The sequence below is a fragment of the Chelon labrosus genome, assembly GCF_963514085.1.
Source record: "Chelon labrosus genome assembly, chromosome: 13".
Classification (NCBI taxonomy): Eukaryota; Metazoa; Chordata; class Actinopteri; order Mugiliformes; family Mugilidae; genus Chelon; species Chelon labrosus.
The window spans coordinates 30,069,844-30,091,534 of NC_140346.1; the positions used below are offsets into that span (position 1 = coordinate 30,069,844).

The 21,691-nt window shown below is 46.6% G+C and overlaps 2 protein-coding genes across 5 annotated transcripts; both read right to left on the reverse strand.

The window, feature by feature from the left end:
* Positions 1 to 1,239: 1,239 nt before the first annotated feature.
* Positions 1,240 to 14,044, reverse strand: atg16l1 (ATG16 autophagy related 16-like 1). Of its 4 annotated transcripts, XM_084559458.1 has the most exons (21): positions 13,638 to 14,044; positions 12,958 to 13,069; positions 12,784 to 12,877; positions 12,556 to 12,658; positions 9,170 to 9,243; positions 9,015 to 9,084; positions 7,529 to 7,710; positions 7,390 to 7,455; positions 7,206 to 7,292; positions 6,920 to 6,979; positions 6,733 to 6,777; positions 4,862 to 4,964; positions 4,391 to 4,496; positions 3,847 to 3,917; positions 3,524 to 3,595; positions 3,276 to 3,396; positions 3,068 to 3,173; positions 2,348 to 2,497; positions 2,196 to 2,243; positions 2,021 to 2,122; positions 1,240 to 1,923 (listed from the first exon to the last, which is right to left on the reverse strand). In XM_084559458.1, the coding sequence occupies exons 2-21, from the start codon at positions 13,061 to 13,063 to the stop codon at positions 1,830 to 1,832; spliced, it is 1,860 nt and encodes a 619-aa protein (XP_084415584.1). In that variant the 5' UTR covers positions 13,064 to 13,069; positions 13,638 to 14,044; the 3' UTR covers positions 1,240 to 1,829. The 4 variants fall into 4 exon arrangements, with proteins under 4 accessions (XP_084415584.1, XP_084415586.1, XP_084415585.1 ...); XM_084559460.1 differs by lacking the exon at positions 6,733 to 6,777 and having other exon boundaries at positions 13,640 to 14,044; XM_084559459.1 differs by lacking the exon at positions 6,733 to 6,777 and having other exon boundaries at positions 4,862 to 4,967; positions 13,640 to 14,044.
* A 115-nt stretch (positions 14,045 to 14,159) lies between these two features.
* Positions 14,160 to 20,993, reverse strand: spint2 (serine peptidase inhibitor, Kunitz type, 2). The gene is made up of 10 exons (XM_084559467.1): positions 20,340 to 20,993; positions 17,512 to 17,682; positions 16,801 to 16,908; positions 16,615 to 16,638; positions 16,329 to 16,490; positions 16,172 to 16,237; positions 15,890 to 16,057; positions 15,765 to 15,809; positions 15,205 to 15,310; positions 14,160 to 15,109 (listed from the first exon to the last, which is right to left on the reverse strand). The coding sequence occupies exons 1-10, from the start codon at positions 20,761 to 20,763 to the stop codon at positions 15,016 to 15,018; spliced, it is 1,368 nt and encodes a 455-aa protein (XP_084415593.1). The 5' UTR covers positions 20,764 to 20,993; the 3' UTR covers positions 14,160 to 15,015.
* Between the last annotated feature and the right edge of the window lie 698 nt (positions 20,994 to 21,691).

Sequence of the window (21,691 nt, forward strand, 5' to 3'; positions counted from 1 at the left end):
TGCTGGACCGTCTCAGGGGCATCTTTGCATATATATATAAATTATACACTGCCTGGCCAAAAAAAAAAGTCCCTCTCTCTAACATTTCATTGGACCTCCTTTATCTCTGATTCCAGCTCATTCTCTGTATCATTGTTTCTACAGTCTTCTCCAATGTCTCCAGATTTATTTCCATCCAGTGTTTCATTCATTCTTCACCAAGATCTTGTATTGATGATGGAGAGTCTGACCACTGCACAAAGCCTTCTCCAGCACATCCCAAAGATTCTCAATGGGGTTCAGGTCTGGACTCTGTGGTGGCCAATCCATGTGTGAACATGATGTCTCATGCTCCCTGAACCACTCTTTCACAATCTGAGCCCCATGAATCCTGGCATCGTCATCTTGGAATATGATCCATTGATGGAATAACCTGGTCATTCAGTATATTCAGGTAGTCAGCTGACCTCATAATGTTGCTGAACCTAGACCTGAGCAACTGCAGCAACCCCAGATCATAGCACTGCCCCCACAGGCTTGTACAGTAGACACTAGGCATGATGGGTGCATCACTTCATCTGCCTCTCTTCTTACCCTGATGCTTCTCCACTATCCTTCCAGTTTTTAATAATGCCTTGGACAGTTCTTAACCCAGTTTTAGTAGTTTCTACAATCTCCTTAGATGTTTTCTCTGCTTGATGCATGCCAATGATCTGACCCTTCTCAAACAGACGACCACAGGATGTGTCTTTAGACATGGTTGTTGAAGAAATGAGAAGCTACTCATTGCATCAGTTGGGCTTAAATAACTTGTCAACTGAAAGATAATCACCCATGCAGTAATTATCCAATAGGAGGTGAATACCTGTTTATTAGTTAGATCCAGGTGGAGACTGTTTTTTGACCAGGCAGTGTGTGTGTGTGTGTGTGTGTGTGTATATATTTTTTATATTTTATACATTGTACCTCCTGTTTCTATGTATTGATGCTGCTAGACTCAGGATGAATATGATGTGTCTGTGTAGCTGCTTATACATCACGTGATCATCAGACTCTGAGCCGATAAGATCCATCAGACTCAGCAGTCTGTCTGCTGACGGCAGCAGCTTAACACGCCAACATAACACATACATGAACAGATACCACATGTGAACACACACACAGCTGTGGAGCTTCATTTAAGACTTTGTCCTCATAACAACCACCCACCCAACTTCCTGTCAGGTGACTGGATCAATGACTCAGAGCTCAGTCCTGTGACCTCGTTAACATACACGTTTATCACCTGTTGATCTTCACATGTCAAGACATTTCATTGATAAAATCAGCCAATCACTGTTCAAACATGAACCATGATGTCATCAGCAGTAAATCTTCAGTCGTATCAGATGACTCGTTCAGAGAAACATTTTATTTTGGTTCGTCTTTAATCATCATCTCTTTCTGCACAGCTGTTAGTTCCTCTACATGCGAGATATGACGCCAACGTGTTTACATGTTTGTAAGTGTCTTGTTCTCATGTGCAAACAGAGTAAATCATGTGATGAACCACAGACGAGTGGATTTCCTCTTTCAAAAGTGCAGGAACGTTTTGCTCCATCTGCTCTGTGAAGACTCGTCCGTCGTCTCCCGATCATCGATCAATAAAACGTCGTTAACCGTCCGAGTGAAAACGACACTGAACAACAATAAAAGCTCCTGAAGCCAAACACATAAAACGTGACGAAGCAGCAGCTTGTTGAGTCCAGACGGGTTCAAAGACACCTCTCAGTCCTTCATCATCACCATGATGAAGAGGAGTCCAGCACCCGATGGCCTGGCTCCGCCCACTAAGCTCAAGCAAGGACCAATCACATGTCTGACCACAGGATGGCCCGGCTGCCTTTCTCCACGCTGGCGACGTAGGCTCCTGAAGGCGACCACGACACCGAGTTGATGGCGGAGCTGCAACGACAACAGCGACAGGTTCAACCTCCTGTTTACACACAAGCAACACGCTGCGTCACAGGCCCTCGGTCGAGGGGCTCGGTCTGGTTCTTACTTGTGGTTCCGGTCCAGAGTCCGGTCCACTTTCCCCGTCAGGACGTTCCAGATGTACAGAGCTCCGTCGGCGGAGCCTCCAGCCACGTAGCAGCCGTCAGGACTGAAAGGACAAACATCAGTAAAATCTGTTCCAACTCGTTGAGGAAGAAATGTCTGAGGCGTGTTGGACTGACCTGTAGGTGACTCTGGTCCAGTCGGCGCCGCACTTGAAGCCCTGGGAACTGAACACGCAAACACAAACTCATCAACTCATGAGGTTGAAAGGATCTTAAACCCTGATGATCCACCAGCGCGGTGCCTTCAGGAACGTCTCGTTAAAACTCACCTGAACGTCTGTCTCACAGTGTTGGTACGCAGGTCGATGATCTTCACCAAGTCGTCTCTGGAGCAGGTCAACAGTTCACTGCGATCGTGGTTCAAGTCCAGAGACGTCACTCGACCCATGAGCTCCAACTCCCGGACGATGCTCTCCGCTCTGAGACAGAGAGAGAGGAGACAGGGAGACAGACAGACAGAGAGACAGACAGAGAGAGAGGAGACAGACAGACAGAGAGACAGAGAGAGACAAAGAGAGAGGAGACAGGGAGACAGACAGAGACAGACAGACAGAAAGAGAGGAGACAGACAGAGAGACAGAAAGAGAGGAGACAGACAGTGAGAGACAGTGAGAGAGAGAGAGAGAGAGAGAGAGAGAGAGAGAGAGAGAGAGAGAGAGAGAGAGAGAGAGAGAGAGAGAGAGAGAGAGAGAGAGAGAGAGAGAGAGAGAGAGAGAGAGAGAGAGAGAGAGAGAGAGAGAGAGAGAGAGAGAGAGAGAGAGAGAGAGAGAGAGAGAGAGAGAGAGAGAGACACAAAGAGGAGACAGACAGAGAGGAGACAGAGAGATTGAGTGTTTCAGGATGATTTAATTGTTTTACATAAATCTAAAGATCAGTCCTGTTGTGTATTTTTAGATGTTTGATAAATAACTTTGAGTCATTATTCACATGACGACGTCCTGATTTACTCCAACAACAAACCAGCAGCTGATTGGCTGATTAAAACTCACCTGATGTCCCAGAATCTGACTTTCTTGTCAAAGTGTCCACTCATGACACACTGCTCTGTGCAGACTATGTCATTACAGCTGGAGCCAGCAAACACCGTCTTCATACCTGGACAGATGAGGACAGGTGAGGACAGGTGAGGACAGGTGAGGACAGGTGAGGACAGGTGAGGACAGGTGTGACCACAGCTACTAGAGAAGAGCCACGTACAAACTTTACTGCGGAGGTCCCAGAGTTTCAGCGTCCGGTCATAGCTGCCGGAGACGATGCGAGCGTTGTCCAACAGGAAGCGAGCGGACAAAACCTTCCCACTGTGTCCCGTCAGGGTGTGCTGGAGGACACAGAGACATGAAGACAACGGTTTTAGACAACATGGTGGTGTTGTTTACATTAACATGAGCATATCTGCTTCCTGATCTACGTCAGCCTGAAGAAGTTCTGCTGAGCTCCAGACTCACCCTCAGTCTGTAGTCGTCCACGGTCCAGATACGACTGGCGAAGTCGTTGGACGCCGCCAGCAGGTACGAGCCCTGAAAACAGAGAGACAGATGCTTAGATGGACAGACAGACGGATGCTCAGACAGATAGATGGATAGACAGACGGATGCTCAGACAGACAGACAGACAGACAGACAGATAGACAGACGGATGCTCAGACAGATAGATAGACGCTTAGATGGACAGACAGACGGATGCTCAGACAGATAGATGCTTAGATAGATGGATAGACGTGAGCGGTCAAGCTGAGGCTGAGGCTGAGGCTGCAGCGGTGGAAACTTACCGCGCTGTCAAAGTCGATGCTGGTGATTCCAGCGTTGCTGCCGGTCAGAGCTCCTTTAGGCTCACAGCGACCTGAACAGAGAGCCAGATGTTAGTCACCTGACCTATGACCTATGACCTCTTAGACTAAACACTGGTGAAAGTCTCAGCTTGAAAACTGGAGATCAGCTCCCCCCTCCTCCTCCTCCTCCTCCTCGCCTGACGCTCCATGCTGATTGGTTCTGTTGGATGTCAATCATCATCAGAGTCTGTAGGATCTCACAACAGACTCTGTGATGTCACTTCCTGTTTGTCAGCAGCCACTGGGACCACCACTGCACCACTAGAGCATGATGGGAGCAGAGAGCAGGGGCTGCTGGGAGCCAGAGGGCAGCAGGAGAGGATTGTGGGTAATCAGACCTTTTACTGTTCATCACTGACCTTCATCCTCACTAATGTCTGGTTTTAGAACCTGAACCAGACCCGTGAGAATCAATCTGGACATAAACGTTCTGAGTTTGACCTGAAAATGTTTTAATCATGTCTGAAGGTAGACCTGGACTCACCGGCGATGACCTCCCACAGCTTCACCCTGCGGTCCATCCCTCCTGTTGCTAGGAGACGGGAGCCGGGGCTGAACCTCACCGCGTTGACCTCGCCGTCATGAGCTTCCTGAACAAACACAAGGACAGAGTTTACTGGTTCTATGAGGGCGCTGAGATCAGATAGAGCTGGACCTTTAGAACCTCAGGGTAGGACACGTCCTGGTCTCTGCTTGGATTAAAGGACATGTCCTCCAAGCTAACTTTGTCCAGATGATCTGAGAGAAGCTCTCTGAAGTTTATTACACTTATTAGTAAAGAAACGTCCAGTTATTAAAGAGATGAACAGAAAAATCGTTTTAGTGTAGATGAAATAAATCCTTAATATGTTGTGTAAAGAGTCAGTGAAACGGTGACGGATCTGGTTCATGTTTGATCATAAAACTCTGAGTTGATCCGTCTGATTCTGGGTCAGAACTGGGACCGGATACTCACAAAGACGTGGAGCGCTGTGGACGGGACTCGAACCTCAGCACAAACTCCTGACGGGGCCTCTGTGCCCTCAGGTGACGTGCTGAAAGAGTTGGTACCTCGACGCCTGCTGGGGGAGAGCAGCGCTTTAGAAACCAGAGTCTGACTTCACATCATCTATGAAACCACAGAGGAGGGAACCAGTCGCTGGGAACCTCCTGGTTGGTTTCTATGGTTACGCTCAGGCACGGAATACGTGACAAAGATGTGTTCACCACACTGACACCGAGCCGATTTAAACTTTCTGTTCTCGGCTGCATCCACGTCGCCACCGACTATCGTTTAACAGAAACCAGAAGACCTGGAGCGTCTGACGCCGTCTGATCAGTTATTAGTGGTTAAAACACATCTTGTCAGATAAAGGCAGCGGCGTGTGATCTAAACGTAAAACGTAAAGTCTAACATTTAACTCTGACGGCAGAAAAATGATTTTTACACGAGAGAATGAGACGAAGAGGGAACAGCCAGAGATCAGAGCTCTACTCTACACCATCACTGATCTAAGATGGACATTATTATCACTACAACGTTCACCGTGTTCACTCTGTCAGCTGATTCACCACCTGGTCCTCTGACAGCCAATCATAGACGAGCTGACTGCAGACAGAAGGTTTCTCATGTTGGTTCAGACGAGAAACGTCTTTTACGCTGGTTCATCAGTTTGTTTCTGTTAAACGTCTGAGACTCATGTTAATTAACTCGTGATTAAACATTAACTCATTAACCAACAGACTCATGTTAATTAACTCGTGATTAAACATTAACTCATTAACCAACAGACTCATGTTAATTAACTCGTGATTAAACATTAACTCATTAACCAACAGACTCATGTCATGCTGTGAGGAACATGCCAACACTTCACATGCACATTTCAACACGGGACATCCGAGTCATTTAATGAAGCTGGTTAATTAACCAATCAGAGCAGACCTGGGTTAACGAGTAGTCGACGTAAAGGTTCAACACCTGATCACACCTGTCCAGGTCAAATGAGTGAATATGAGGAGGCAGTGGTTCATTACTGATGGGATCATGTTGATTATTTTCTCATTAATGAGCGAGATGGAAAGATGAGACCAGATGAGGATGTGAGGTCTGAACTGGGTCTGAGATCTGGTCCAGTCTGTCTCTCAGAGATAAAGAACCTTCATTAATGTTGAACAGGTTCTAACTTGTAGAACCATCCCCTGTTAAACACAGAGGACCGCTTCAGTTTTATAATCTGCAGATATCAGCCTCTAGACCTGAGGTCTGAGGTCGGGTCTGAGGTCAGGACTGAGGTCGGGTCTGAGGTCGGGTCTGAGGTCGGGTCTGAGGTCAGGACTGAGGTCAGGACTGAGGTCGGGTCTGAGGTCGGGACTGAGGTCGGGTCTGAGGTCGGGTCTGAGGTCGGGTCTGAGGTCAGGACTGAGGTCAGGACTGAGGTCGGGACTGAGGTCGGGACTGAGGTCGGGTCTGAGGTCGGGTCTGAGGTCGGGTCTGAGGTCAGGACTGAGGTCAGGTCTGAGGTCGGGTCTGAGGTCGGGACTGAGGTCAGGTCTGAGGTCAGGACTGAGGTCGGGACTGAGGTCAGGTCTGAGATCGGGACTGAGATCGGGACTGAGGTCAGGACTGAGATCGGGTCTGAGGTCGGGACTGAGGTCGGGACTGAGGTCGGGTCTGAGGTCGGGTCTGAGGTCAGGACTGAGGTCAGGACTGAGGTCGGGTCTGAGGTCAGGACTGAGGTCGGGTCTGAGGTCAGGACTGAGGTCAGGTCTGAGGTCAGGACTGAGGTCAGGACGTCCCTGAAACCTGCTGACAGAGTGAACAGGTGAACACACACAGTCCTTCACCTGGAGTGGGGTGGGGCGAGTCCAGGTTGAACACACTCAGACATGCTGCAGACAGACAGGTAGACAGGTGGTCAATCACAACAATGGACAGTACAGACCCCCAGAGACACCTTAGAGACCCCCAGAAACCCCAACCCAAAGACCTCCCATAGACGGACACAGGACGGCCGTCTCCATAGTGACATACCCAAATATGTTGGAGATGGAGTCGAGCAGACCCCCGGGAGGCGGCTGGGATATTTTCTTGCTGCACAAACAGAAACAGAATCCGTCACGTTTCATTCATCGTCCTCATGATTCTAAACAACCAGACGTTGAGTCAGAGCGCTCGGTCCATGATCCACCAGACGGACTCTGTCTCCCCACCGGACGGACTCTGTCTCCCCACCGGACGGACTCTGTCTCCCCACCGGACGGACTCTGTCTCCCCACCGGACGGACTCTGTCTCCCCACCGGACGGACTCTGTCTCACCTGGGGGTCCTGCTGAGCGGCCGGTTGGGAGACGTCTCTCCTCCACTTTTCCCTCCGTCCTCTGCTAAAACCTCGATGTCGTCATCACTGAGAAGAAACCGACAAACAGAAACTAGTCAACGATCAGTAGATGATGATTCACAGAGAATTAATTAATAGATAATTAATTAATAGATCTACTGACGGGTCGAGGGGCAGCGGCTCTTTAGCTGCGTCCGCTAGTTCCTTCTGCAGTTTGGCCTGTCTGCGCCTGAAACAATTAGATGAGAGTGTGAAGGTGTCAGAGGCCCCGCCCCCTCCCACCCATCCAGGTGAGCGTCTACCTGCTGTCCTTCTCGTTCTCTGCGTTCAGCTTGTTGGCCTCCTGAGCTTTCTCCGCCATCCAACGAGACACCAGCTCCTGGTTGTCCTCCGTGGTCTTCCTCAGCTTCTCCTCCAGAGCAGAGAAGGTGATCTGGAGGGCGTCGTACTCATCCTTCAGCGTCTGATTGGCTCTCTCCAGGTCCTGACAGGAAGTCAAACGTTTACTGTCCCACACCTTCACTAACAGAGTCCTGACATCATTCTAGTTTTAATCTCAGACGATGAAGGTCTCAGCTTGAAAACTGGAGATCAGCTCCCCCCTCCTCCTCCTCCTCCTCCTCGCCTGACGCTCCATGCTGATTGGTTCTGTTGGATGTCAATCATCATCAGAGTCTGTAGGATCTCACAACAGACTCTGTGATGTCACTTCCTGTTTGTCAGCAGCCACTGGGACCACCACTGCACCACTAGAGCATGATGGGAGCAGAGAGCAGGGGCTGCTGGGAGCCAGAGGGCAGCAGGAGAGGATTGTGGGTAATCAGACCTTTTACTGTTCATCACTGACCTTCATCCCCTCAGAGACTAGAGGGCGACTGTGCCCTTTAAACCCTGTCAATCACTTTCACACCAATAATAAATAAACTAGTTCAGGTTGATTCAGGGTTTGTTTCAGTGGCTGAAGCTACAGATTCATTTAAGTCTGACTTTCATCATTAGGGATGGCCGAAACCCAAAGAAATTATTATGACACTTATTAGTACTGTGGCATTTATGGCTATCAAGACATTGCAATTGCATAAATTAATATTAATGTTTCAAAGAATAAATCAATTACAAAATTATCAAAATATGTATTTAGCACATTCCAACAATGCACAGTATAATATAAAATAAAATGTTTAACTTAACTCCACTCATGTACATTAAATAATAATGGAGCTGGAATCAGCATCGATCCACTGAGAATATTTGTTTTTATTTTCATTAAGAAATATTGATGCACTGCACCTTTAGAAACAAAGCGCTGTCCCTTTAAGAAAGACGGTAGAATTAATTGAAGTTGTGCCGCTGAACGGGCACGTCGCAATAAAAAATAAATAAATAAAAATAAAGATGAATGTTTTTCTTGCCGTTTGTTTTTGGAGGTGCAGCAGATAAATGATTAGACTAACATCTAAAACACGTGATCTACCCGCACTGCCTTCGAGATCTACCGGCTGATCGAGACCGACGGATTGGACAGCCCTTTCACCACGTCCAGAGGGACTCGGAGAGATCAGTGATCCAGGTCTGAATAGTCTCATCTCATCTTCATCTCATCAAATTTAACTTAATTTCCGGATCAACAGACCGTCCTGTCCCGTCTCTAATGGACGTCTGGACTCCTCATTCTCTAACCTGACTGTCTCCAGACGTCTGCCCTCCATCCTCCGATAGCAGCACGGACTCACCTCAGACAGGCTGGACTGTAAACCAGGTCTGAGGGTCCAGGCGGCAGCGTCTTACCTGCAGGTAACTCCTCAGATCCCGACAGTCTCCCTCCAGGCTGGTGATCTGCTGCTGGTACTCCAACATCCTGAGGACACATGAGTAAACATCAGGGATCAGCTGCAGCAGGTCTATGGGTTGCTCATCAGGTGACAGGTGATATATGTACTGACTTGGCCTCGTTGCTCTGGATCTCTTTGTCTTTCTGTTGGATCAGGTTGTTCAGTTCAATCACACTCTGAGCCAGCTGAGGAACAAACAGAGAAACATCAGCACAAGTTCACAGCAGGAGGTCCTGTATCTGAGTTTATTTAAGCTCTGTCATGAAACAAAACCACGTCCCTGTAACCTCTGAACTGCTTCTGTTTTAATGGAGGGTGGAGAACGTCAGAGCTGCCAAAAGAATGAAGAGGAATAAGAACCAGAACCCTGGTTCTACCATGAAGGTCGTCCTCTGTTAGTCAGTCACTAGTGTAATGTGGATGTGTGGTGAGGTGGTAGTAGTTGATCATCTAAACAGAATCCATGGAGTCCACTCAGTCAAATCCTGCACCCAAACAACAACAACAAACACTGAACGTTTAAAAGTTTCCTGGAGACAGCGTCAACTTCTGGGTCGCTGCTCGTGCGGTCGGCCGGTGGTCAGCTGAGCAGTTTTTTCTCTTGTTTTTATTGTTCTTACTTGTTTCTTCTCGTCCTACATGGGTCTTCCACCGTCCCTGACTTGGACAACTGTATGTCTGCCTGCCTTAACTTTTCCAGCGCTAACTTACCACGGAGTAGCGACTTATCCTGTTTCCCCAATACGCACCAGGGGCGCACTCGACCCATAGCCTTTAGCCTAGCGCACTTAGCAGTTAGCTTTTTGTTCTACCGCATGGCAACAACCGGACCTCCAACACTTTTCTTTGTTTTTCTTTCTCTTGGATTATTCTCTGCATGGATATCCTCGGACTAATCTGGATGGCGATATGCTGGCAGTGGCTGCTTTTCTGCAAGTTTGCCACAAACAACGTATACACCAGAGACTTCCTTATACAGCTCAGACTACAGTCACAGCACACCATCATTACGGATAACTTTCCAGAGGAAAAACTCCGTGTGAACTCATCCAACCGACGTGACTCCAACAACAGAAAGGTAACAAGAAGGGAAGAAAGAAGGGTGGAGTAAAAGCCAGGCTCAAACAGGAGACATGTAAACAACGTGTGCTCCCTCCGCTGCAGCCCAGCATCAACCACCTGCATGAACACAGAACTGAATCGTGGTTAAATAAGAACGACACTGATGCACGTCGACGGCTTTGCCCCACCACTCCGGCTGGATCGGGACAGCGAACGCACCGGGAAACAACATGTCGGCGGTGTGAGTCTGTATGTAAACAACAGCTGGTGCTCCACGGTCATGGAGAGAGAGAGACATGGAGCTCCTGGCTGTTTCCCTGAGACCGTTCTACCTGCCCAGAGAACTTTTCTTCGTTCTGGTTTACATCCACCCCAGAGCCAACGCAGCTACAGCGACTGAGCATATCACCAGCACGCTCAATAAAATACAATAATCATACATCTCCTTCTGTGTCGACAACATCATCCCATCAAAAACAGTCACCATCTACCCCAACAACAAACCCTGGAGCACCAAAGAGCTCAAGCAGATCCTCAACAAAAAGAAGAGGGTTTTCTTCACGGGCTCTGAACCGGAAAAGAAGGAGGTCAACAAGGAGGTCAAGCGGGCCGTTAAGGCCGCCAAGCTGAAGTACAAGAACAAAGTGGGCCCACGTCCCTCAGTGACGACCTCAACTCCTTCTTCAACACCATCCAGCTCGAGAGTGGTACATCTACACTCGACTCTGCGTTCACCTTCAACTCACAGGACGTGGTGAGAGCCCTCACCTGGCGCAGGGAGCAGCAGGAGAGGATTGTGGGTAATCAGACCTTTTACTGTTCATCACTGACCTTCATCCTCGCTAATGTCTGGTTTTAGAACCTGAACCAGGTTTTTTTTAATCAAAGTCAAACACCACACGGTGCCAGAATACTTTAAGCCCTGAACTTACATCTGAACATTGTTCCAGAGTCGCGTCCATGCTGCGTTTAGACCGACAGAAAAGATTTGAAACCACTTCTACAACAACTTCTGCTTTTCTATGAATCTAATAACCACTGGTTTCTCCTTTACTTCTGGTTTCATAGATGAAAGAACCAAAGGTATACTGGTTTAGATTTTTTTTGGTTTTGCTTTTTAAACTGAAACTCAAAACAACTCTTATTCATTCTTAATTTAAGAGCATAAAACCAAACTAGAAATACCAGGAAGTAGACGGTCCCATGACCTTTAATCAATTTCAATACTCCTTTTATTCTGTTTATTGGAGATTAAGGGATTTATTCTTTATTCATTTGTGTATTTGTTATTATTTCTATAGAAAAACCACACATGACCTCATTGCCTGTAAAGAAGAAAATAAACCCCCTGAACTGTCCATCACCTGCCTCTTCATTTGGACCCTCTGAAGTCTAACTGGCCTTAAGTTGGTGTTCTGGCCGACACCCCGGTGTGAACTTAGTGATTAACCCTGAACCGACGTCAGATACAGTCCATTCCCCGTGTCTCCACTACATTTGGCGTTGAAAGACTTCATTGCCAAGAAGGATGTGTTTGCTCTGCTACCAACAGGCTTTGGCAAAAGCCTTATTTACCAGCTAGCCCCGTTGGTGGCTAAGGCTATGGGGCTTAGCGAGATAGACTCTGTTTTTTTTTTTATACAATAGGTCTGCAGAGTGACCGTATATGCCTTCTACCCTCATATTGACTTTGCTCAAACGACAATAATCATTAAACGCCATCGTCTTCTCATGGACAGTAAAGCTTCTTCTTCTTCCTCGTCGAATTTCTGGCGCTCTACATATGTTATCTGGTATAAATGATACGATTGGCTATGAATCGCGCGCAAGGCAGCATGGGAATTACCAGGCGCATTTGATAGACATTCGTAGCGCCCAATAAACGGCTCTAGGCGTTTGTAAAACCACGCCTCAAATACGAGAAAATAAACACGTAGTTTCCAGACCAGCATCTCATTGAGATGTGCAGTCGCGTCAGCCAGGCTAGCCATAGACCATCTACGTGGTATATATGTCTGTGTCTATGCAGCCAACGGCTGGAAGCTGCTGACCACCGCAGCACTTCAGCCCTACGGTGCCGTCCCAGAGCTGTTTACGCTAGAGGTCCCGTACGAACAAGACGTGTCGGCAGCCGAAACTTCTTTTTTTTTTTTTGTCACCATTTAAATACTGTTCTGAAAAAAGTACTTAAAGTTAATGAAACTTTAATGAAAAGGAAATGCTACTGAATATGTCTTTATTATCATTTTAAAAAAATAAAAATTAAAGTGACGGGTAAAAATAGATTATGACGCAATTTTTATGACCTTGTCAAAATGACCGACAACGAAAAAGTCTAGCGCCACCTCTGGTCCTGTGGTAGAACGACTCTGATGAACTTTGAACCAGGAGCTAGATGTCTCATGGAGGACCCTGAGGACAAGGTGGACACTGACCTCTCCTCGTTTCTTATGCAGCTCCGTCAGCTCCTCCTGATGTTTGATCCTCATTTGAGACATCTCCTGCTGCAGGACGTCACTGCGACTGGAGTCTGCCGGGCTGGGGGACAGAGGACAGTGGACATGTCAGAGGAAATGGGGGACTCCAGGTGGAGCTGAGCTGTGGACTCTGCTCCAAGTAGAGGTGTCTGGAGGACAGTCTGTCCTCACCTGCAGACGTCTCACCTGGCCTCGTGTCCTCTTTGAACATCATATTTGTCCGTCTGGTACCTCTCCGATAGGACAGTCTGCAGGTCAGACTTCTCCAGCAGACGGTTATCTGAAAGACACAGATCAGCGTTAGACACGGCGGCCTGAGGTACAAGGGTCCTCAGACGTCTCATCAGAACGTGTCCTCACACTGGTGGACAATCTCCTCGAAGGCGTGTCTCTGCACTCGGTCTCTGAGCTTCAGCTGCTCCGAGACGTGTCTCTTCCACGTAGACTCCCCTCGACGCTCCGCCATCCCCACCTGAGACAGACAGACAGTGGAGAGGGACATGGGGAGACACAGGGACAAAGAGACGGATTCAGATTTTGTCCTCTGATTCCAACAGGTGAGTTCACCTGAGGTCATGTGACCAGTCTTTACAGGTCGAACAGGTGCAAAGCCACAGGTGATCGATCAGTGGATGATGACGTAAACTCAGACCGGAAGTTGTCTGATGTAGTTCAGGTAGGTTTGATTAGACAGGTGAGCTGATCTCAGCTGGACAGTTTAAAGGTTTAAATAAAGTTTAAATCAAGGTTTGAATGTGTCACTGAGACGTTTTAATGTGCTCGTTCACCAGCGGCCATGTCTGCTAGCTCCTGTTAGCATCCGAAGCTAACGGGGAGCCTCCATCTTGACTCGGTGTCGGTGTCACGGGCACATTAAACGACCGGAGGCTGAACCGCGTCCTGTCTGCGGGCTTCACCGGGCGGTGAGCTGTGTTTCCCGGACAGTTTCAGGCGTCAGCTCCGGAGCCACAGCGCCGTGACTCGACATGTTAGCATGCTAACACCGCGGAGCGCTAAAGCGGCTTTAAACCCAAACTCACACCATCTACCGGGACCCGGGCGGCGGCTCGGCTCCTCTAACGGCTCCTCGGTAACCTCCGCGCTGTCGCTTCACGGATGTGAGAGTTGAACCGTCCAGTTTCTCTCGTTAACCGACATCAGCTTCTTCCGCTGCCTCGCTCCAACTCTGCGCCATTTTGGCTCCGTGGCTCACTTCCGGGATGGTCGCAAGAGGATGACGTATGGCTTAACGAGCTTTGTTTTGGTAAATCTTTATTGATAATCAGTGAAGCAGCGAATAATTAAATTAAAATAAAATAATGATTAAATGGTAAATAAAGGATCAAAAGTTTGGACACAGCCTCTCTCTGAATGATTTCTTTCTTTTTAAAGTTTTCTACTGAAGACTACGAATAAACACTAAAAACCAGTTTTATTTATTTAGATTCAATCATCTGGAACTGTTTTAATGAACAGCAGTAAATTAAGAAGGCGTCAACTACACCAAGAGTTCATAGAATAATTATCTTTTAATTTTAAGATAACAAGGTTAGAATCATTAATCAATGTAAAATATCAGTTTATTGATAATGAACAGAAACATTTAAGATACACAATAAAACAACAGCAGAGAGTTAATGAAACAATCCTTCATCAATAATCAATCAAGTGATAATTAAAGTGATTAGAGTTTAGTTTCAGCCAGCAGGGGGAGCTCAAGGGTCACGCTTAGTTTTAAATCTAAACATCAAGATTTATTCTGATTTATTTTAATTTTATTTTGACAGAATCTGCTTCTAGCTTCAGATTAGTTTCTTGTTGAAAGCAGAATATATTATGACTGATTAAAACAATCTCCAGGTTCTTCATCACTGGTTACGACTCAACTGATTAAAAACATCACTGATCTGTCAACAGTTCCTCTTCTTCTTCTCGTTCTGATCTGGATCCATCAGATCTACTCATAACTAATCATCAAATAAATGTCACTTTTAATTTTTTTATTCTGATCAATAGAAACAGAATTGATGAGATGACCTAAGTCTTCAGGCCTGGTTTTAGTTCTGGACAAGACAAGATGGAGGAGGAGAAGACGACTTCAGTGCGTGAACCAGATCTGTAATATAATACAATACACTATACTATAATATACTATAATACAATGATTCAATCACATGTTATGACGTCAGAGCAGGTGACAGAGTCAGACTAGCAGCCTCCAGGCTTCATGCTAAGCTACGCTACAAAGAAAATACACAGAATTTTTGTTTAGTGTTAAACCAGATCCACCCCAGAACTGAACTTCTTCATCTTCCTGTGACTTTGTTTAGTGGATCAGCTTTATCTCTGTGTCTAGAGGTGGACTGTCCCTTAAAGCCCCACCACCCAGACATCAGGACCTCCACCCTGGTCCACCCATCAGACCTTCTGTACTGGTGGGGGACTGTCGGGCAGAGGCATGGAGTCCAGAGACGACTGCTCATCTGGGTCTGGAAGCAGCTCCTGCTTGTCACTGAAGACAGAAGAAGAAGAGGAAGAATGAATTATCCACTACAGCGCCACCGTCAGGACAAACTCTACAGCTCTACTGAGGGACGGAAATATTACCCGGTGGAGGGGCGGCGGTTCTGGCGATGACGTCTGAGTGTGATGACGACAAGGGTCAGGAGCAGCAGAGCGGAGATGGCCGCCAGAGTGAGGAAGAGGAAGAAGGCTGCAGATGAAGGTGGACAGGTTTAGAGACATTCAGTGACTGAGGGAGGAGGTCGGGGTGGATGGAGGATGGATCAGACCACAGGAGAGGTCAAGTCATGGTGGATTTTTAAAGATCGACATTTGTCCTGAACCAAGAACCAGGACCAGGACTTTAACGGAACCAGAAGTGGCAGGTCCAGATCTCATCACAGCTGTTTCACTAATTAATGTTCCAGGAAACGCTGAGTTATTAAAAACCGTCTGACACTAATTAAAACTAGAGAAATGAAGAACATGAACATTTTCTGTTGGTCTCTGGTTATAAACTGGTTTCATTTCCTCATTGACGCTTCACTAGTTCTTATTTAGTCTTTTAGTTTCTCAGGATCAGGAAAATAAACAGATTGAATAAAATAAACCAAGTCACTAGTTGATAATGAACCAGGGCGTTCAGAGTCGATTTCCTGACTCACCTGCCGTCCAACGGCTCCTGGTTTTACCTCGACCTTCAAACTGACCTGGAGGACGAGCAGAGCAGAGACAAGTTATTAACCAGTTATGGATCAGATATTAATTAGTTATTGAGCAGTCTCTTTACCATCGGAACTGCAGCGGCTCATACAATCGTCCTTGCTGCCGTACCGGTTCCTGTTGCCACTACAACCACCGTAAATGAAGGACTGACAGGTGCCGCTGTTTGGGTCGTAGTAGAACATGGTGAAGGCGGCGCGGCAGGGTCCGGGGTCAGGGGTCACCAGGCAGTCGGCTGACAGACAGAGGACAGGTACTGCGGTTATTTAGGTTCCTCCAGACCCGGGGACACTTATCTCTCCTCTAGCGCCACCGTCAGGACAATCTCCTCAACATCAGCAGGTCTTACCTTTATACTGAGCAGAGACGCCGGCATCTTCGGAAGTCTTCTTAGAGGAGGGCAGCACAGAGATACCTGGACGAGAGACACTCTTCAGCGACAGAAAGGTCAACAATACAGGTGCAGACACTCAACTGTACAGGTGCGGACAGGTGGAGACACTCACCTGTACATTTGTCTTTGCAGTCTTTCTCACTGATGTAGTTGTTCTTGTTTCCTCTGCAGCCTCCGTAGATGAATGATTGACAGGTGCCCGTCTCTTTGTTGTAGTACCAGTGCTTCAGCGCCGCTCTGCAGGGACCCGCCTCAGGTTCCGCCCCACAGCGCTCTGATTGGACAACAGGTGTTTATTTATCTTATGAATGTCTGACGGTCACATGTCTTCATGTGTGGTCTAACATGTATGTAACATGAGCTATCAGCTGATCTCTGATAAAGCTAAACTCACGTACCGGCATATTCCTCCATGGGCATTTCTGCAGAGACAAAGAGAAACAGTTTTAATTCTGATAAATTAGTTGAATCTTTTCTATGAAACTCAAAACTTGAATGTTAGAGACGTAGAACAGGAGGACAGCTGCCTTCCTGTAAAACACAATATCATTATTGATCAGGCTGATAAGTAGGTTTGGAGTTACCGGTCTTCTGGAGGCCGAGTGTAGGATCAGACTCCGGAGCAGCTGGAGCCATACGAGGAGATTTGACTGGAGGAGGAGCTGGAGTCGACTCATCAGGAAGAACTGAACCTGGACTCACACACACACACACACACACACGCGCGTTAATACATGTTAATAAGCGTTAATACACGGTAATACGCATTAATACAAGTTAAGTAGCCTATGCTGGTGGGGGACTATCTAGTATTACTACTCCAGCATTGTGTGCCACTGCTGTATAGCATGTTAACAGCAGTTGATGAATAATAATAATTACAATAATACATTTTATTTTTATGGCACATTTGATTTGTAACCCAAGGTCGCCTTAACAGAGAATAAAAACATTAAAACAACAAGTAAAGCAACAAACAGTGGACAGGGAGGGTAGTGCAGGGCCAGAAGCAGGGTTCAGTTATAGTGAGTAATTAGCTGTTGGTTCATTAGTGACTTCTTAGACAGTTCTTCATCATGGCTGTATCGTCACCGACTTTAAAATGACTCCATTAAAAAAAAACAGCCGTTTAATTTTAAACCTGATCAGCTGATCCACTACTGGTAGCCAGCATAAAGGAGAGATTCAAAGGTTGTGGGTTCAAGTCCCACCAGAGTCGTAGTTTTATGAGTCTGTAGCTTTTAACACGCGATCATCATTATTGATCTCCTGATTGGTTGTCCTGCTGGTCTTACCTGTGACTCCGCTGCAGGTGTCTTCACACTCCTGCTGAGAGTCAAAGTTATTTCCGTTGGAATCACAGCCGCCGTAGGTGAAGCTGCTGCAGGTCTGACTTGTCACGTTGTAGAAGAACTTTGGGAATGCTGCTCGACACGAACCGACCTTCATCGGCAGACGACAGCGAACTGAGAGCAGGAAGAAACACACAGATCTTTAACAGTCATGATTAATAGTTTCTAAACCTTCAGAATTTCCTACATTTCTTCATAAAAATTACTCAAAACATTTTCACACAGGTCCTGAAAGTTGACAGAGAACCCAATGAACACATGAAACACAAATGCTGCTGTGACCTCCTTGTAACTAAATGTTTCTGGTAACTGCTGATCAGTGGTCTACAGCAGCTTGGAGGAATTTTAGCCCATTCCTCAGAACAGAACCACTTCAGTTCTGAGATGTTGGTGGGTTTCCTCACATCAACTGCTTGCTTCAGGTCCTTCCACAACATTTCTATTGGATTAAGGTCAGGACTTTGACTTGGCCGTTCCTAAACATTCATCTTGTTCTTCTTTAACCGTTCTTTTGTAGAACCACTTGTGTTCTTGGTTCTCGTTGTTTTGCTGCATGACCCAGTTTCTCTTCACATTCAGCTCATGGACAGATGTCCTGACATTTTCTTTTAGAGTTCACTGCTAGAATTCACAATTCATTGGTCCATCAATGAGGACAAGCCATCCAGGAGTGATCTTTGTTGGTGGACCACTCCTGTGGAGGGGGACAGTCGTCTTCAATCTGTCTGACTGTGGATTATTTGTGGGTTCCAAACTCTTTAGAGATGGTTCTGGAACCTTTTCCAGCCTGATGAGCAACAACAACTCTTTCTCTGAGCTCCTCAGAAAGCTCCTTTGTCCACAAACATGTGTTGTGAAGATCAGACTGAGACAAATCCCTGATTTATTGAAACTAAACCAGGAACTGAACCACACCTGAGTCTCATTACATTGATGGAAACACTTCTGAACACATGGACTCTGATTGGATCCTAGAGGAGCTCCTCTCTGATATGTAATACTGGCTCATTTTCCTCAAAAAACAAATAATAATAATATTTCCATTTCATGTGTTTGATTGGGTTCTCTTGTTACTTTCAGGATTTCTTTCATCTCCACCCTGATGTTAGTTATTTTAGAGACAAAGCCCAGATTAGAGCTAAACCCTGGAAGTGTCTTTCCTCAAAGTAACGTCACTTCTGAGAAACATACATCTCTGATGATTAAGGAAATGAAGACACCGGGAGTTACTGAGGAAATAATCAACATGATCAGATCACTAACATGATCAGATCACCACATGATGAATCAAACTCCTCCTCATATTGAATCATCTCCTGAGTTGATTCTATTTCAGATCAGTTTCTAGTTTAGTTTGGTTCTCAGCTCCAAGACCAGAATCTTTTAAAGTCTCTCATTACTAATGAACAGACATCACTGATTCATGTGATCATTTCTACTAGTGGTTGAATGAAGGAGTTAAACTCCTCTTCCTCAGATCAGCCCTGTTGAGTAGGTGGTCTTTAATGTGACCCAGGACTCATTGTGTGTTCACACTACCAAAGGAAGGAGGTCACATGTGTCCCAGACCACCTCCACATGTGGACTGACACCAGATCAGTGTTCACACCTGGACCTGTTTAACCTGGATCAGCTGTTAATTTGTCTGAACTGAATCCAGAACAGTGACTGAATCGCTTGTTTTTGAGTCTGTGTAAATGTTGATGTCAGTGTGGGAAGGCTTCTTGCTCTGACACCTGTTCAGATTCAGTCTCTGTTTGTTCTCAGTGTTTCGGGTCAAACCGGTCGTTCTGGTTCCTGCAGCTTTTCCTGAGAACACAACACCTGAGAGGTGGAGTAAGAGAGACTCACCTAACACTTTGTTAGTTCAGCTAAGATGAGGGTGGAGGCTGCATTCACTGTCTGGTGCGACTTCGTCTGCTACCAAGGAGCACGAGGAGGAAAAGAAATGGCAGAAAGGTCCTGACTCCAGCAGCACTTGTAGTAAATGGAACAACTTTATTAGACTGGCACGTTTCAGCTGGACGACGATCCTGATGACAGCCACGAAACAAAACGCATTGGTCTAATAAAGTTGTTGCATTTAGTACAAGTGCTGCTGAGCTCAGAGTGGGAAATATCTGAACATGTGGTCATCAACATTTACAGAGTCAACAGCAAGACAGAGATTCAGTCACTGGTCTGGATTCAGTAAACGCCTCCAGGGATAGAGACTGATTTGTCCCATCTGGAGATCAATGAACTGAAGTGAAGATGCTGATAGTCAACAAACAAACAGGAATTCCTGATCAACAGATCTGAACTAAAGGTCTGAAACAGCCAATGAAAACAGAATGTGGATAAGAAGGAATCTGAGGAAGATGAACCGTCACCATGACAACCACTACCATGACTCAGGGTCAGGGATCTGGGCTGACAACATTCCTCATCATGATGTTTCACAAAAACAACAACACTGGCCAATCAGGGTAATAAACCGTTTCCACCTCCATCATCATCATCATCACCTGACTCATCTTCCTCACCTACTGAACTCCCTTCCTGACTTTTATTTTTAAATCTTTCTCCAGAAACCAGGGACCAGTTATTGATAAGAGTGATCAGCTGATTTAGATCCACACATTTAATAGATTAATCAATGATTCATTGATCAGTCTGAATTGATGTAACTTTTTATTATTTGTTATTTAAATCTAATAAACTTGACTCTGATCCTCTAATGTTTCTCTTCTGATCAATAATTCATCATTTATGTTGATTCTGGTTCTTACTGTTGTTGGTTTCGTTGGTCCGGGGCTCCCAGGCGCCCACCAGCGGGGAGACGCGCACCTTGTCGCCGCCCTCGGGCTCCTGGCTACGGGCCTGTTTGGTCTGCATCTTGCGGTAAACCTTGAACTGAGAGCTTGGCTGGAGGACGCACACGTCCCGGCCCCGGCTCTCACAGGTCACCAGCAGACACTGCGGCCCTCCGTCGGCCGGTAGCCCGACCAGGGCCAGGTCACAGCCCGGTTCATCGCAGCACGCCGCCCGGCAGCTCTCCGCGTCCGACACCTCCGAGAAACTACGGAGCGTCGCGACGTCCAGAGAGGCCAGGTCCAGACCCTGGTCCTCCTTGACGGACTGGTCCCATTGGCAGCCGAGGACGGAACCGGAGTGGATCAACAGCGAGAGAGCGAGCAGCTGGAAGCCGAACATCGTATCCACAAACCGGGTAAAAGTTTAGAAAGCTTCGCTGAGTCTCAGGAACAGGAAGAGATCACTTCCGCGTCTGATACCTCTCTGGTGGCGCACATACATTTACCTGAGCGCCAGGTGAGGTCACTGTGGCCACACCCACCTGGCGGAACGGACGACAACAGCTGCAGTCATTTACCAGAACCAGAACCCGGACCAGGACTAGAACTAGTTCCAGGTTGTACAGAGGAACAGGCCACTTTATTTATCATTGGAAATCAATAATATTTATTAGTAATATTTATTCATTATATTAATTAATTATTACAGTTTCTTCATCGTCTTTTCATCATCATCATGTCTCTATCAAAGACAGTCAGATGATGAAGGAGGCGGAGTTTCATGTCATTGATCCACCAATCAGCTCTCAGGGTGTTTGTTTGTTTATTTTCTTTGTTAGGAAGTTGTTGGTTTATTTCCTGATTGATTAACATCCTGTCAATCAACTGATGACACATCAGTGATCAGTAATAATCTGATCAATATTCTGATCAATAATCTGATCAGGAAGGATTTTTATTTTATTTTTTACCACGGACCATAAACACCCCACGGTACAGGAACTTAGAGGACACAGAGGCTGACAGGAAGAGGCTGCAGAGGGTGACCAACACAGCGGCTGCCCTTTGCCTTCCATAACCTCCATCTACAACTCCCGCTGTCTCAGCAGGGCCAGGAACATTCTAAAGGACAATACTCACCCCGGTTTCCATCTCTGAAACCTGTTGCCTTCTGGCAGGCGTTACAGGTCCATATCTGCCAGAACAAATAGACTCAGGGACAGTTTCTTTCCCAAAGCTGTCACCATACTGAACTCAAATTTGCACTGAAAACTGACATAATTATTTGCACTGATATTGCCTCTATACTACCTCTGTTTTTATTTGTC